The sequence below is a fragment of the Vombatus ursinus genome, unplaced genomic scaffold (assembly GCF_900497805.2).
Source record: "Vombatus ursinus unplaced genomic scaffold, bare-nosed wombat genome assembly UNPS02014821.1, whole genome shotgun sequence".
Classification (NCBI taxonomy): domain Eukaryota; kingdom Metazoa; phylum Chordata; class Mammalia; order Diprotodontia; family Vombatidae; genus Vombatus; species Vombatus ursinus.
In genome coordinates this window covers 11,065,417-11,077,462 of record NW_020954599.1, presented here as the reverse complement: position 1 = coordinate 11,077,462, position 12,046 = coordinate 11,065,417, and the positions used below count along the sequence as shown (strand labels likewise).

General features: G+C 37.4%; 1 protein-coding gene across 1 annotated transcript in view; it reads left to right on the top strand.

The window, feature by feature from the left end:
- The window catches only part of PPA2 (pyrophosphatase (inorganic) 2), a 119,645-nt gene extending 108,731 nt beyond the window's left edge, over window positions 1–10,914 (top strand). The window contains exons 10-11 of the mRNA XM_027837562.1: window positions 5,533–5,572; window positions 6,859–10,914. Coding sequence (XP_027693363.1) covers window positions 5,533–5,572; window positions 6,859–6,896 — 78 coding nt within the window. The 3' untranslated portion in view covers window positions 6,897–10,914. The remainder of the gene's footprint in view (window positions 1–5,532; window positions 5,573–6,858) is intronic.
- The last annotated feature ends 1,132 nt before the right edge of the window (window positions 10,915–12,046 follow it).

Below are 12,046 nucleotides of genomic sequence, written 5' to 3'. Positions count from 1 at the left end.
GGGTAGATTCTCAGCGGGTTAAAGAAGAGGAAAATTCGTGCCCTCTATTCCTAACAAAGCAGATGTTTTAAGAGAGGTAATCCCAAAGTTCTTCCTCTTAAAAGAAATTACAGTGCTGTGTAATGTTTTTGTAGATAGAGTAATAGCTTGTCCCTTAGTTTTTGTAATTCTTTTTAAGCTAATGAGAAGTCTCTCACTTACTCTATTTTTATACCCTATCTACCCTCTTTGAAATATTTGGCAGCTCTAGCAAACAGCAGCTGCTGGTTTTAAACAGGAAATTTAAATAGGCTAACTTTCCATCAGGCTTTGTAATAGGAGACCTGCAGAATTCAAAGGGACCAGGACATGGGCAAGTCTGGTCCGGCACTTGAGTTGCATTTTATATTTTTATTTAGGAAAAACAGGAATGGCTCTGAGCCTTCTTTTATTTAGAGAGATAATATGTGTTTATTGTACAAACACATACACACACTTGTGTATACATACTCATGTACACACACATAATGATTATGCTAAAAGGTACTATCGATAATGGGGGCAGCTGGTTGGTGCAGTGAATAGCATGCTGGGCCTGGAGTCAGGAAGACTTATCTTCCTGAGTTCAAATCTGGCCTCAGACACTTACCAGCTATGTGACCCTGGGCAAATCACTTTATACTGTTTGCTTCAGTTTCCTCCAATATCAAATGAACTGGAGAAGGAAATGGCAAACCACTCCAGTATCTTTGCCAAGAAAACCCCAAAAGTGGTCACAAAGAGTTGGACATAATTGAAATGACTAAACAACAACATACATACATGTATGTACATTCATACATATGAATATATGTATACGTTTAAGCATTCATTATTTTTTTACACATGAACACTTAATGAATAACTTTTTCTGGTGATTAGTTTTTTACATTATTTTTTAAAGCAAAGAAGTTTTTTGTTCCTTTTTTTTTAGTTTCAAATTTTTTCCCTCCTTCCCTTTCCGTCACCCATTGAGAAGGCAAAAAATAAAAAAATAAAAATAAAAACCATTACAAATATGTATGATCATTTAAAGCATTTCTGTATTAGCCATGTTAAAAAACAAGTCAAGAAAGAGAAAAAATTATGCTTCAGTCTGCACTCTGAGTCCATCACCTCTGTCTAGAGGTGAATAGCATGTTTCTCCATGAGTCCTTTGGAATTGTGTAGGGTCATTGTGCTGAGCAGAGTTACTGAGTCTTTCACAGTTGGTTATCTTCACAATATAGCTGTTACCATGTAGATTGTTTTCTTGGTTCTTCACATTTCACTTTGCGTCAGTTCGTTTATGCTTTCCCACAAGTCTTCCCGAAACCGTCCCCTGCATCATTTCTTTCCTTTTTTTCTTTTTTTTGTTTTTTGTTTTGCTTTTTGGTGGGGTGATCAGGGTTAAGTGACTTGCCCAGGATCATACAGCTAGTGAGTGTCTGAGGTCACATTTGAATTCAGATCCTCCTGACTCCAAGGCCAGAGAGCTCTATTCACTGCACCACCTAGCCGCCCCAACCCTGCGTCATTTCTTTTTTCTTTTTTGTTTGTTTGTTTGTTTGCTTTTTAAGGCAGTTGGGGGTTAAGTGACTTGCTCAGGATCACACAGCTAGTAAGTGTCAGGTATTTGGTCTGAGGTTGGATTTGAACTCAGGTGCTCCTGACTTCAGGGCCGTGCTCTATCCACTGCACCACCTAGCTGCCCCAACCCTGCGTCATTTCTTTTTTGTTTGTTCATTTGTTTATTTGTTTGTTTTTTAAGGCAGTTGGGGTTAAGTGACTTGCCCAGGATCACACAGCTACTAAGTGTCAAGTGTTTGGTCTGAGGCCGGATTTGAACTCAGGTCCTCCTGACTTCATGGCCAGTGCCCTATTCACCGCACCACCTAGCTGCCCCAACCCTGCGTCATTTCTTATAGCATAATAATATTGCATCGCTTTCATGTGCCATAATGTGTTCAGTCATTCCCCCAGCCATTCCTCGGTTTTCAGTTCTTTGTCACTACAAAAAAGAGTAAGCATTCATTATTAAAGCGCCATTGGCCAGATTTCATCTTCATAAGCTGCCTGTTCCTAGTAGAATTATTGTTTACTTCCTGTGTTTGGCCAGATGTGGTTTCCACTATAGCTTCTCAAATTGTATTTCTCCAGCAGCCGAGGTTCTTAGCCCACTGGGTTCATTTGTACTAACTGGAGGTGGGGGTGGGGGGGAGGGGAGATTAGGTCTGTGATTTCAGTGGTGTAGAGAATTCTGGCAGAGGGAACTCCATCTACCAAAGCAGATCAGCACCTGCTTGGTGACTTAATGTCTTAGTGAGTTACCTGAGTCACTAAGAGGTTAAATTGAAATAATCATCATTATCATTCATATAGCTTTCTAAGATTTGCAAAGTGTTTTACATGTTACCTCGTTTTATCCTCGGAACAGCCCTGTGACACAGGTGCTGTTATTACCCCCATTTTATGGCCAACAAAACTGAGGCTGAGAGACTCATCCAGTGACTGAATCTTCCTAACTCCTCACTCCTATACCCTACGTTATCTTACTAGTGTCAGATACCATTATATTTCAGAGGTGAGACTTAAACCCGGGTCTTCCTGACTCTAAGGCTATTTTATGATCCTCAGTTCCCTGCTGACTCTCATATATATTATTATTCATATGCCTCAAACCTTCCTTATCCTTGCTTCTCTTCATATCCCTATGTCTTAGCAAAACCAGGCTCCCACTTGCATGTGTCGGCACATTTTGTCTACTGTCTCCTGTTGAAGTTCTTCCCTTCTTTTCGAGGCCAAGTTCAGGTTCCATCTCCTTTGTGAGTCCTTTCCTTGGACCTTCCTCTCCTTAATCTGTTTTGCCTTTGTTAGACCTCTTTTTTATACTTTTCTAATTCTAATTTGTGTTATAGTGACTTGTATATTTGTTTCACTGCCACTAAGTTATAAGCTCCTTTGGAGAAAGAGTCCTTCATTTTTCATTTTTGTGTCCTCAGTAACTTTTCACATAGTAGGTGCAAAATAAATTTTTATTGAATTGATTTGAGTACAGGACTTCCCCACCCAAAACACCACTTCAAAACTGTTCTTTTCTCTTTGCACATTTTATGCTTGAGAATTCTTAGGGTTTTTAGGAGAAGTAGAACTGGGAAGAAAAACTTTCTCTAAACTTTTCTCCTCATTCACTTATTTCAAATCCCTTGACACCACCCACTAAGAGATTTAGAAATACCTTTTTTCAAGAGACTTTGAAATACCTCAGAACGCAAAATTCCCAGTGTAATTCCCTTGTCAAAGCTTAAAAGATTGAAAAGTTAAGCTGTTTTCTTTTCAAAGTTTTAAAATGTAAGCTTTCATGTTATAGGAAATGAATAGAAGGCATCAAGTTTAGTAATTATGTGTTGAATATGTCTAAACTTGCAAATTGAGATGTTACAGTTGGACCTGTAGTCAGAGAAATTAAATTCTCCTGTAGAATTTACTTTGGGGGAAATAAATAATTCACTCAATCAACACACATTTATCAGGTACCAACTAAGTTTAAGGCACTAAGTTAGGTGCTGAGTTTACGAAAGCAAAAAGGAAACAATCCCTGCATTCAATGAGTTATCCAGCATACCAGTTCACATTATATGGACATTCCTTTTTATCCTATCCTTACAGAATTTCTTTGTTATTTCCTTTAAACTCCCATTGCATACCTTGATGGTCTTATACTCATTTTTAAACCCTTCTCTCTTCCCTGGAAGATAAAAACAGAACCATATGGAACACCCCACATTATTCCAGTGGGTTACGGAATAACGAGTCCTTTTGAATCTGATCTCACTGGATCAGCACCATTGTTTATGAAAAGTGCTATTTTTAAAAGTCATTGGTTGTTTCAACAGAAAAACGGTATTAGATGAACAGTTCTTCCATCATTTCCAGTACTTTCATCGTGGCTGAGGTAGTGAGTTTCATGCCCACTGGAAATTTTGCACATGGACCCCGTGGCCCTCTCGGTGCATGTGGAAGGCTGAATGAACATTTGTTGTTTGTGGCCTGAAATAACCCTTACCACATGGGAATTCCGAGTTGGCGTGTGATTCCCAGCCAGGCATGTGAGCTTCTGCCCAGGCCTGAGAGTCCCAACTATAGAGGAATCCCCTAATTCCCCTATGGCTATCTAAAAGGCCTGGTATGGCAGGATTCCCAGCACCATGCCTCTGAGATCAAAACAATCTTAATATGGTTTGTTCTGCTCTTCTTGCCCCTAGTTAAAAAGGAGGAGGGAGCAGGCCAAGTTAGATAAGTTCCGCTGTGACTCCAGCCTCTGTTAGTGACTGGCATATAACAGGATGTTTATTTCACTTGTATTTTTGAATGCTGCCATCTGCAAAATTAAGGACAGCCATGAGCCTCTTTGACATTAGTCCCCCAAATGGCCAACTTGCTCTACAAGGAAGCTTAATAAAGCTGCTTCTCTTGTGAGCCCTGGGAAAACCTCCAAGATGAATTACACATAATTTGTGGAGTGAGCTTTTTTTTTTTCTTTGCTTACAGTCACGTTCTTCCCTGTAGCATGATTTAAGAAGAAAGAACAAAAACCAGGCCTTACCTGAATCGTCTGTTTCTTCAAAGAAACAGTGGAAAAGGGCGGGGGGGGCTTTGAAAAGTCTCCTGATTTAGATGCATCTTTTTTTTTTTTTTTTAAATGATGCTGACATTGGCTAGCCTTGTCCTTCTTGCTGAGTCACTCTCAATTGGGGGTCAGCAGGATGAGACAACTAGGAATATGTGCTGCTCTGCTCAATGAAAGAGTCCTTTTTATGCAAGAGACTTAAGTAGGGGGAAAAAAATCCTCTCAGGAAACTTTTCTGTGCTTATACTTGCCTCTCCTGGACCAGATTAAATTAGCTCTGAGAACCTTGGCTGGTCCCAGCATCTGAAAACATTTCCTAGAAATTGCCTATGTAAATGACCTCGCTTTGTGAACTTCATTAGTTTTTCAAGTGCCTCACCAGATGAAGCAACTGAACAGGGAGAAAAAAGAGCCATTTGTGTCCAGTGCTCAGAAGCAAACACCTTAGTTACTCCTTGTGACAAATTAGAACGAAACTTCCTAAACTTTTTATTTTTAATGTAAATCTCTTGATCAGTCATCATAATGCCTGTAGTGTAGGGATTCTGAACCTTTTTGTATGTTTGGCAATCTGGTCAAGCCTATGAAACCCTTCTGAATAATGTTTTAAAGTGCATAAAATACAAAGAATTGCAAAAGAAACCAATTTTATTGAAGTACAGTCATCAGAATGAAAAAAAAAAACAAACAAACAAAGTTCACAGACCCTAGATTAAGAACCCTTGTTCTAGGAGAATGAGAATTTCTTAAGCAGAGTAGAATGGTGGGGAATAGAATCCTCTTTCTTGAGTCAGGGAAATGTGCTCGTACTATCTGTTAGACAGTTTTCCAATAAAATAGCCCTAGTTCTGGATTCCATGTGGAAAGTCTTCACTAAAAATAGGCTCTTTGTTTTTACCTCATAGGCATCGACTGCAACAAATGAAGATTTAAATTCCAAAGAAGGTATGTTATCCAGAGGGCCTCCCCATACTTAATTGTTTGCACTTGTGGAAGCAAAAAACAAAAACCATTCATTCAAAAGTTTCTAGAGGCTAAGCATAATGAGCTGTAAGATATTTGTGAAATTGTCTAGATGAAGTATCTTAATCATTGTCCTTCATTTAAAAAAAAACACCATAAGATACATATATTGTTTTTGAGCAAGGAAATAATGCTTGCATTATATCATGACTTTTGTTTCCAAGCACTGACAAGTTTTAGTAAATTATAATGAATTTAAGTTTATAACCAGTCCTCTGGGGAAATTTTTTTTGTCTTCCTTGTTTTTTCTACAAGTCACCAACAAAGTAGTTTTAACTGAAGGACCAAAGCCTATTTTGGATTTTGAAATTTTTTTTTTATATTTTCTTTGGAAAAATATTGTGTTTAAAGTATTTTGAGAAATACAGCTTCTAGTAAGAAGTGAAAAGTATAAGCTTATACATCCAGCATTTATCAAAATATATACCAGTTCTGATTTTTTGCTTTTTGTTGAATATTATTACTTAGTAATAATAATACTTTACATTTATGTAATGCTTAATATGTGTTATAATATTTTACAGGTATTAAATGATTTCACACACATTAGTTCATTAGCTCCTATAAGATGTGGGAATGACCTGCAACTTGCAAATTGTAAAAAATGAGAACTACTTACCATGGGTTCCAAGATGTTTATAAAGGAACGCATCCATAGACATGATTTCATGGGAAAGCAAGCAGTGGTCCTTATATGGTGTGCTAACAAAATAGCTGCTCTATAAAAGTAGCCCATTTGGGTTATTTGACAGGCAGTCGCAGCCTTTCTAATCCTTTCATGCCAATGTTTCAATGGTAACTTTAGGGCTCTCACTGGGTAACGATATTATAGTCTGGAAAGGTCAGCAGACAAAATATGGAAGCTTTTGCTTTCCTGATGTGGCTTGACTTAAATTTTGTGAAAATGTGAGAAACTAAAAACTTGTGTTTTGCCATGGAGATGGGAAGGAAAAGGAAGTTTAAACATAAAATTGAGAAGGTTCCATGTTTATATTTTTTGCATCTGTCTTAACATTCTGGTAGAATATAAACTCCCTGAAGTCAGGGACTATTTATTTTTAGTCTTTGTATTCTCAATGCCTAGAATGTAGTAGACAGTCTATGTTTGTTGGGTGAAACTGAACTAGAGTGCACTTTCGTTCTCTCTCTCTTTCTCTTTCTCTCTCTCTCTGTCTCTCTCTTTCTCTTTCTCATCTTCTTCTCCACAGATGAAGATACCCACACATGGCATTTCATTAAGAAGTGATGGAAGTATCCAATCAACCTTCATCCGCAAGGGCCACAACAGACAAGTTCAGGCAACAGTTGCTGCCTCCCTCATGAAGCTTCACTTTTTCACGTCTTGAGATAGGCAGTATACAAATAAACACTGGACTTCCAAATTGTTCTCTCTTTTCATATTTACTCAAAATACAAACTTTTTGTTGTTATTTTGATTCTATGGGGAAAGCTTGGAAACAACATGTTTTGAACCATTAGCTATTCCTGTGCATAAAAGGAAACCCATGGATATCATGGCTCTGTTTCTTTGCATGAATGTAGAATACTATATTTAACGTGTTAACTAGGTGCTGGTAAAGACTATTGTTCTCTTTTCAGAGTGGATTAAAATGTCAATCCCAAAACAGGTGAAGGCCTCATTTAGCCTGCATCTGTCCTCTGTCTCACACTAAATTCTGACAGTATCTGAGGACCTCTGGGTGCAAGTTTATACTAATAATACTTTACACTTATGTCACATACACATACAGAACACAGAGTGCTTTATACTCATCATCTCATGTGATTCTCACAAGAAGATTATATAGGGCAGACATTACCACCATTTTAAAGATGAGGAAACTGGCTCACTTGAAATGATTTGCCCAAGGTCACACAGCTAGTGAATAAGTAGATCAAGGTCCAGGTTCCAGGTTTTCAGACTCTTAGTCCATTTCTCTTTCTACTACAATTAAAGAAAAATTGAGTAGTCCTCTAGACTATCAGATAAGGCCACATCTAACCTATTCAGTTCAATAAACGTCTATTAAACTCCAGCTATGTGTTAAAAAATAGGGGAGATGTAAAGTTTATAGAAGAGGGTAGAACTCCTGCCCTCATGGAGCTTGCAACCTAGGAGAATAATGTAGTGTAGTAGTAGAAAGAGCTCTGACCTTGAAGTCAACAAATCAGTGCTCAAGGTTCCAGCTCTGACAGATTCATGAACCTGGATCGATCTCCTTACCTCTCTGAGCCTCAGTTTTCTTACCCATAAGATGGGACTAAATCTGCTTTCATTAGTTACTCATAGGGTTGCTGAAAAGAAAGTGTTTTAGGATCATTCAGACTCTCTCTAAATGTTAGGTTGTTATTACTGTGGGGTGTGGGTGTGATGCAAAACACAAATAACTATAAAATAATACATCATAAATTCATCAGAAAGATATAAGCATATTGTTACATAACATTTTCGAAAAGACTAGCCATGACTGATCGCCGAGATCAACGAACACTTCTTGAGGTAACTATAGTTGACTTGGCGTTTAAGGGATAGTTAGAGACTGAACAAGGTGTATGCTGTATGCTGTGGGGTGGCAGTCTAGGCACAGGGAAGAGCTTAGCCCAAATAGAGAGGTGAGAAAGTGTTGAGCCTGACTAGAGGAAACTGAATTCAGTCTGGTTGGAACACTGGCAGGGATATGTATGGAAAGACGTGGTAGCACCAAATCGTGCACCAAATTTGATTGCCAGTGGTACGAGGTAGAATGTTCCTTAGTGAGCCATAGGAACCCATCGAAACATTTTGAGCAGAGGAATAACTGGGCAAGAGCTTTACATTGGGAAGATAATGCTGACAAAGATGTGAAGAATAGTTTGGAGGGAGGAAAGAGTAGAGGAAGAATGACCTGGTAGGAATCTAGTGTGAGAGTTAGACCATCACTGAAATGTAATAACCGTGTTTTTTTGTTTTTTTTTTTTTAAAGATTTTTGGAAACAAAAATTGAGCAATTTTCTATACAATCTATGCAGCATCCCTCCTTACTAAGACATAATATGTTATGTAACCTAATTTCTAGTGGTTTAACTTAACCTTAATTTTCCTTACCTGATTATTAGCAGACATGAAAAATATTTGGAGAGTATGCCTTGAAAATTCTTCATACACCTGAATGTCATTATTAAGTCTCTTCTCAGTTTCCTCTTCTCGGGCCATAGAGTTCCTATTCCTCAAAGGTATTTTCTAAACACTTGAGTATTGTCAGGATTCTACTCTTTGAGACTTTTCTCTAGATCCTTTCCAAATTCCTGATATTAACACTCTTTAGCTCTAAAGCCCCAGCGTGAATGCGTCAAGCATCTTACTAATGTCAAATGTAAATCGATTATTACTTTATTCTCCAGACTCCCATTTATGCATTTTAGGAAAGTTCCTTCCCATGTGCTGTTTGTATTTTTAAAATTTGCATTTTTGTAATTTCAGCTTTGTCCAATGTTTGTATTGTTCAAAATAATTATTATCATTTGAGTTATTCATATAGATACCCCAAGTGTACAGATGATAATTTGAGAGCAATATTACCTTTATTGTTAGCCTTATATGTCATGTGACTCTAGTAGCAACTTATGAATTAATGATCCCAAAGAGTATCTAATTTGTTTCCAAGGATGTGGATCACATACTGGACTTAGGGTTAGGAAGAGCTGGGTTCATATTCTGTCCCTGTTCCTTCCCAGCTATCCTTAAACTTTTTGAACTTTAATTTCCTCATCTGTAAAATGGGTTTTATAATGTTTGTGGTTCCTATCTCACAGACTTGTTATGAGGACCAAATGAGATAATGTTTGTATGAAGTGCTTTGTAAGCATCTCGTCTCATTTGCTTGTTTGTTTTCATAGTGTGATAGCGATGTGAGAAACTCTGAGAGCAGAATATGCCCAGACAGAACTCAAAGGGTAGAATTTACCTTTTGATATCTCTAAATAGCCTCTTATGCAAATGCTGGTACAGGCATTGATATCAGCAGTCTTCATGTTTCAGGTCTAAGATGGAAGAGTATGTTGTAGCATTCCTTATGACGATTCTCCATGAGTAATTTTAATATAAAAGTGAAAGTAATCCATTCTGGGTTCCACATCATAGATGTGACAATAAACACTTGGAATTTAAGATCTGAATGTTTTCAAAGCAGTAGTGGTGATATATTCAGGATAACAGATGGATATATATTATTTCAAGTAAATGGTTGAACTGATGAAAGTTAACAAAGAGAGTTCTAATACATTCTAGGATACTTAACATTCTCTATTCTCCAAATACAGAAATTAGAAACAGTTATTTTCCATTCATCTTTGTCTTCCATCCCATACTTCCACCCATGTTAATTTCCCCATTTTTTCCTTTAACTATTTTGAGCCATTTGTAACTAACTTTATTTTGACATAGAGAGTTTTGTCCTAAAGCAAATGCTTAAAACTTCTTTGCCAAAAGCATTAATAAACTGTAATCTTATTTCTACCATGACCACACCCACCCAGAGGAGACAAAAGCACTTCAAGATACATTGGACTTAGATGATTAGTGTCTGTTTTGCCTCCAGAATATACTTGTCTACTTAAAAAAAAAAAATCCAAAAAACGAATCATTCACAAACATACAGAAATGACCATTGCCTTAGGTTATGTTTGCCTGAATCAAGTGGAAAGCCTTTCCTTCTTTTTTGGAATTTTAAAGATATATTTCATGACACAACACAGGGGGTCATTTTTAAGTCAAGGCAGGACCTTTCAGGAGCATGAATATCTTTTACTTCACTAGCTGTCTCTGTGCAGTGTGCATTTTGTCATATAATGGTTTTTGGTGATATGGGTAAATTGTTGAGATTTTGTCAGATGTAGTCAGAAAAATAAAGACATCGTTCACTTGTAACTGCCATAAATTTATTCCCAGCAGGCAGCTTTTTCAAGTATTGTTTCTAATCAAGATAATAGGATTCACTTGGGAGTTGTTTATAATTAATAGATGCCACATAGAGAGTCTTAGAAATATTTAATTCTTCCTGATGATTGGAGACATAAAAGCAGGAAATGTTATAAATGGGTTAATATTTAGAAATAAGATATTATTCGTGATTGATTTGTACTAATGAAACCTTGTGGATTGCGGACAATGAAAATGATTATCGCTCTGAAATGCCCAGTAGCAAATGTTAGTGATTTGTCAGTGGTATGGGCATATGGAACATAAACCCTTTCTTTCCATTAAAGACACTGTCTTTGTACCAGCATCTGTGTAGTTTTTTTCCCCTCTGGGGCATAAAACAAAAAGTGCAACAAATTAGGTTTGCCACTCCTTAATTCTTTTTTTCTAACATTCACTGAATGAATGATTTTAAAATGTAGACAGAATTCTAGGGAAAACAGGTGGTGTGGGTGATGGAACTGATGTTGGCTAAATACTGTGTGGCATGGTGTCACCCTCTGACCAGTTGTTCATTCAATAAAAGCTTTTTGCATATTCTAACAAGAAGTATATTATGTGTGTGGTGTTAAGTGCTGGCCTCCTCAGGGTTAGATGCTTAGTTTCTGAGCCCTGCCATGGCTGCTTTTTGTAACAAAGGAGCATTCACTGGTGTCTGTGAGCACAGAAACTCAAACCAGTTATAAAAGCTGGTGAAAACCTGATTCAAATTATAACTTGTTCCTGGTGAAGATAAGGATTTATTTAACGATAGGGAGGCACTGACATCTCCCTCCTCACCAAGAATATAAGCTGATTGGGAGGTAGCACTGTATTATGTTTGCACTCGAATGTTGGTAATATAAGATGTGTCCCTTGTCCCAATCTTTCCTCCTGTGGGGTGTAATGTATACACCTTTGACCACATTAGAGTAATTCAAATGTGAACCCATGCCTCAGTTTTGCTCCTGTAAAAGTAATTCCACCAAAACCTGTTTGACCCCTTCAATTTGTGAATAATATTATGATGATTTCACAATCAGAAAAATGGTGTTCTGTCTACAGTTCACTATAGCTGCTACTAGTACTATTCTGGAGTAAACTGTTGTTAAACCAAAGACTTTCATCCACAAATGGTAAAAAGGAGTAGCTGCGTCTAATTCCTTTTCCTTAATGGACACCTCATGACTTATTTGTGACTTGGATTTGTTATACCTCCTGAGAATACTTTGGGGGTCTAAATTAGATTTTTTAAAAAACATATACAGAAGATGTAGGAAATAAGGGCAGGGTACTGAGGATGAGTATAGAAGTGGCAAACTCCTGTAGAAATGCTCAAGACTGATAACAACTGAAAAGGTCCTTTTCAGTTGTTTCCTTTTTTTAAAGCAATGTTGGTGAAGAGGAGAACCAAACAAGGTATGTAAGCCCAGATGAAGGGGTGGGTGTTTGGGGCTAGC